Consider the following 4,529-nt stretch of genomic DNA (forward strand, 5'->3'; position numbering starts at 1 on the left):
TCGGGTCACAGCGAGTATCCGTACTGCACTGTACTGCACTGCACTGCACTGCACCTCTGCAGGACTCAGTTAACCGCCGTTCGTCTGAACAGAGCCAGAGCCACAGAGGAGAAGTAGACATCCCAGAAACGAAAGGCCATAGAGCCAGCCAGACGTCGACCTCACGGAGTGACGAAGACGACAGACGCCCCCTTTTTGAACCCCTCGGGCCACTCGCTACCTTTGCTTTTCGACCTGCCATTGTCCGTCGAGAATGGCATAGCGCTACATGCCGGGAAACAGAGACAGCTTCCATCAAATCACCTCTTCGTACCTCCCTCAGCCATCGGCACCACCCTAGCAAGCATTCGAGCAAGCCTCGCCCACCAGCGAATCCAACAGACGCAGACGCAGGCGCGGACGCGGACGCGGACCTCGACAGACAGACGCCCAACCAGACAGAGCACCCTCCATCTCCTTCCCCATCCCGTCGCATCCTAGACAGCTGACAGACGAGCTGCCGCTGGGATTGACTTGTGTGCACAGCCCCAAGGAAGCCCCTCCACGCTCCCCCTCCCCTCCAAGGGCCCCAGGGAACCCAGCACGGCATCCGCTTCTGCAGCCGGCGTAGCCAATCCAGTCGGAGCCGTCTGGTTCTGCCTGCTGCTCTCGCCGCTGGCGGGCTGGGACTATCTTCCTTTTGGCGGGCACAGGACGACACCACGTATCCAATCCGTACGGACGTTTGATTGAAGTGAGTGAGAAGTGGACAGACTCGACAGGGTCGCCAGACGCAGACGCGCAGAAAATAGGAACAGGGACCAGCTGGCCGGGCTGGTCAATCTCCAATCTCTCCCCGTCCCGTCATCCATCGGCCATCCTCTTGCTTTCCCTTTCCTGCTTGCTGCCGCTCCGCCGCGCTGCTTGCCTGCTTCTGCTGCTGCCGCTCCTTTCGCTCGCCCGCCCGCCTGCTTGCTTGTCTTGTCGCTGCTTGCTTGCTTCTGTCAACTCTGGGAAACTTGGAACTGACTGACTGGCTTGGGTGACTGGTAGACAGAGGAACAGAGAGTGAGAAAAGACCCCGCGCGGAAGAAACAAGAGAAAAGAAAGAAGAAAGAGGCCGAAGAAGACGGAAGCCAAAGACAGTGAGAGCAGAGCTGAGCTTGTCACTCACACTCGGAGCAAGAGAGTGAGAGTGAGAGCAAGCTCCATTCATTCCCCTCCTCCTCATCCTCCACCCCCGTCTCCCAGTCCCGTCTTGTGTGTCTGTTTCTGCTGCTCATTGTCAGTCGACACACATACAGACAGACACACATACACGGGCTGTGCCGTATTGCCTGCCCTGCGTGGTTTTATTTTATATTATTATTATTTTGTTTACTTGCCGGCTTGCTGCTTGACGGGGACTGACAGACTGCGACTGGACTTGCGACTGACACAGCCAGCGTCTGTCCCGTCTGCATTTGCGTTGGCATTGGCACAGACAGGCCAGGGTCGTCTTACCAACGAAAAGGAAGAAAACCTGCCCATCCATTCGCACGTCTCTGTCTCTGTCCAGGTTACTGCGGCGGCTGCGCACGACGACATATCGCAATTATAATGCCGAGCTTCGGTCGCATTGGGAGGCACAACAACCGCTCGCAACAAGCACTTGTCGAGCCGGTTGGCGGTGCCCCTTCAGCAGGCAACTCACCTACGCCATTATCTGCTGTGCCCGCCGCGCTGTCGGGTGCTGGTGGTCAAGTTCCCCTTCCTCCTTCAGGCCACTCTCAGTCTCACCCTCAAGGCCAAGGTCACGGCCACGGTCTCTCAATCTCCCACTCGCTGGCTCCTGCGCCCGCGCCTACCTCTTCGTCGACCACTCCCACCACCACCACCACCACCACTACTGGCGGCGCTAATAACCCAATTACCCCCCATTCAGCCTCGTCGACCGCCTTCAGCTCCATCGAGTCCTTTGACACCCAACACCAGCTGCAACATCAGCAGCAACAATTCCAAAATCTTCAACAGCAGCAACAGCAGCAGCTCCAGCACCAGCAGCATCAGCAAGGGCAGCAAGGGCCTCCTCCACCGCCCCACGATTATCCTGCCTCTGCCTCGCCCGCCGCAGCTGCTGCCTCACGCAACTCCCTCCTCTTGCAGCACAACCCACTGCCACCCGCCGATTCGCGCCAGAGGGGCCCAGGTCAGCAGCAGGAATTCGCCGACTCCGTCTCCCGCTCCCAATCCCAGCGCTATCCGCCGGCCGTAGCCCCCTACCCCAACACCCAGTACGGCGCAGCCTCCAGCTCCGTCGACAACCTCAGGGCATCCCTCAACAACACCTCGACTGCAACCGCCCAATCTCAGGCAACTTCTCCTACTCCTCAGCCTGCACCCCAGCCCGAGAAGCGCTCTGCACGGAGGTTGCTCAAGAACATTCTGGGAGCGGGCCGAGATCATCACAACACCCCGCCTCCTTCCCAGCAGCCTACCCCGCCAGGCTCCTACGATAACACTGGTGGCCTCGCTCGCCGACCGTCAAAGAGAGTGAGCAATCCACCACCCGCGAGAACCGCATTATCCCAGCAGCCTTCCCAGCTGTCGCTCGATCAGCAGTCGACAGACTGGCCGTTGCCCGCGCTAAATCAGCAACCCTCCCCGCTTCAAGGCGTCGGCGAGATCGAGGACCAACACCGCTTTGCACAAGATCCTAACAGAGACCATCGTCTGCAGACCCCCGATTCCCACCGCAATTCCATTCGTTACGTTCCCAGCGATTTAGACAATACCCCTTACGAAGACCCTGCATATCTCCAGCAGCAGCAACAGCAGCTGCACGCTTTGCAAGACCAACACCAGCACGCCCAGCAGTCTGCTTACGACCCCTCCCAACACCAGTACCAGCAGTACTCCCAGCAGCAGGCTGGTCAATACCAAGGCGGACCGTCTCCCATTCACACTGGCCACCTGGGTACCGGTTCTCACCAAAATCCCGAGACCGTTTCTCAGTTGTCGCATGAATCACCGGTTACTGATTCAGACGCTCGCTCGGCAAACGTCCAGTCCGCACAAACCTCCCCCGCAGTAAGATACGCCGTGCAGACCACCGACAATCCGCTGCCTCCTACACTCCCACCCGCCCAAGGTAGCTCTCAGCCTCAGCAGCAAAATATGACGCCCCCTGCTGGAGGCCCCCCTCCCCGATCCGAACGACGACCCCAAGCAGAGACGGAGAAGACGTTGCGAAGTCAGGTCGACGCACCCGGTGGGCCCCCGCCGGGCTACAGACAGAGTCAGACTATGCCTACCACTGGTGCCGCTGCTGCGAACCCGGCCTTCCGTACGGGTAGCGCTCAAGAAGGCCGCCAGTTCGAGGGGTCTGGAGGAGAGCAAGGCCGCAACAGCCCTCAGCCGTCGAACCCTGACCGCGACGGCACCGATCCTGACAAGTTCAAGGAGCTACGTAAGGTAGTCGCAAGCATTGTGCTGGCACGCGCTAACAGCTATCAGTCACCAAGTACAAGAACGTTAAGCGCCTTTATTTCGATGGCAAGACACAGATCGACAACCTGAACTCCCAGATCGAGCAACTGCAGAATGCCGTTGCGAACCAGCGAATGTCACAGTCCCGCACCGCTCTCGATGATAGCGAGTACATCACCAGGTTCAACCGTCTCAACGGCGCCATCAACAACCTGTCGTTCAACATTCGCAAGGATTGGCGCACAGTGCCGCAATGGCTGGACATGTACGTGAGCATCGACGCTCTGAAGACCGGGAAGCAAGAAATGACGGCAGTCGGTCGTGCTGTCATCACGAGGTGGATTGTAGAAGAGATCTTCAACAAGTGCTTCCACCCGGGTCTCAACTTCGACCTCAGCCGGCAGTTGAAGGATATTGAGCTCAATATCCGGCGGTTCTCATACACGATGAACAGCCAAGAGGAATTCGATGCCTTGACGAATAAGGTCGTAAGCTGGCGTATGGCAACCCTGGAGGGTCTTCAGAGGGCTTTGAACTCCCCTGAGAGCGCAGACAACAGAGCAGACTTCACCCGCATGTGCACGTCAAACCTCACGGCAACGCTGTTCCAGTACATGACAGATCCGCCGCCGCCTGGTGTAGATGGCAGCGCGTCCATGATCGTGGAGTTGGCAGTAGGCATCGCCGCCAACCTGCCGCTGGAGAGTAGAGACGTGGCCATTACCTACCCGTTGCCTGGAGATCCCATCAACCCCAATATTATGGAGGTAGAGAAGGCGCCTCTTCCGCCGCTGGAGACGCAGAAAGAAGGCGAGGAGGCCGCGGATGATTCTGACAAGGATAAGAACGGCAAGGACCGGCGGGCGGACAAGACCAGAAGCGGTATGTTCACAAACATTCTCGGTGGCGGACCGCCTCGAAAGAGCAGCAACGCTTCATCGATCGTACCTTCAAGTACTGATGCAGCCCCCCCTTCAGCGCTTCCACCCAAAGACAACAACAAGGTGCGGCTCGCCGGCTTCCCCGCAGTGGAAGTCCGGGGCCGTCAAGTGTTGGTGAAGGCGCCTGTCTGGACGCTCTGA

General features: G+C 58.7%; 1 protein-coding gene across 1 annotated transcript; it reads left to right on the forward strand.

Moving 5' to 3' along the window:
- Positions 1 to 1,578: 1,578 nt before the first annotated feature.
- CGCS363_v006799 (uncharacterized protein) lies at positions 1,579 to 4,529 on the forward strand (the record flags this gene model as incomplete). The annotated part of the gene is made up of 2 exons (XM_036638648.1): positions 1,579 to 3,427; positions 3,475 to 4,529. 2 exons carry the CDS (start codon positions 1,579 to 1,581, stop codon positions 4,527 to 4,529), a joined length of 2,904 nt encoding a protein of 967 aa, XP_036496203.1.

The sequence above is a fragment of the Colletotrichum siamense genome, assembly GCF_013390195.1.
Source record: "Colletotrichum siamense strain Cg363 chromosome Unknown KSG_Cg363_contig04, whole genome shotgun sequence".
NCBI classification, from domain to species: domain Eukaryota; kingdom Fungi; phylum Ascomycota; class Sordariomycetes; order Glomerellales; family Glomerellaceae; genus Colletotrichum; species Colletotrichum siamense.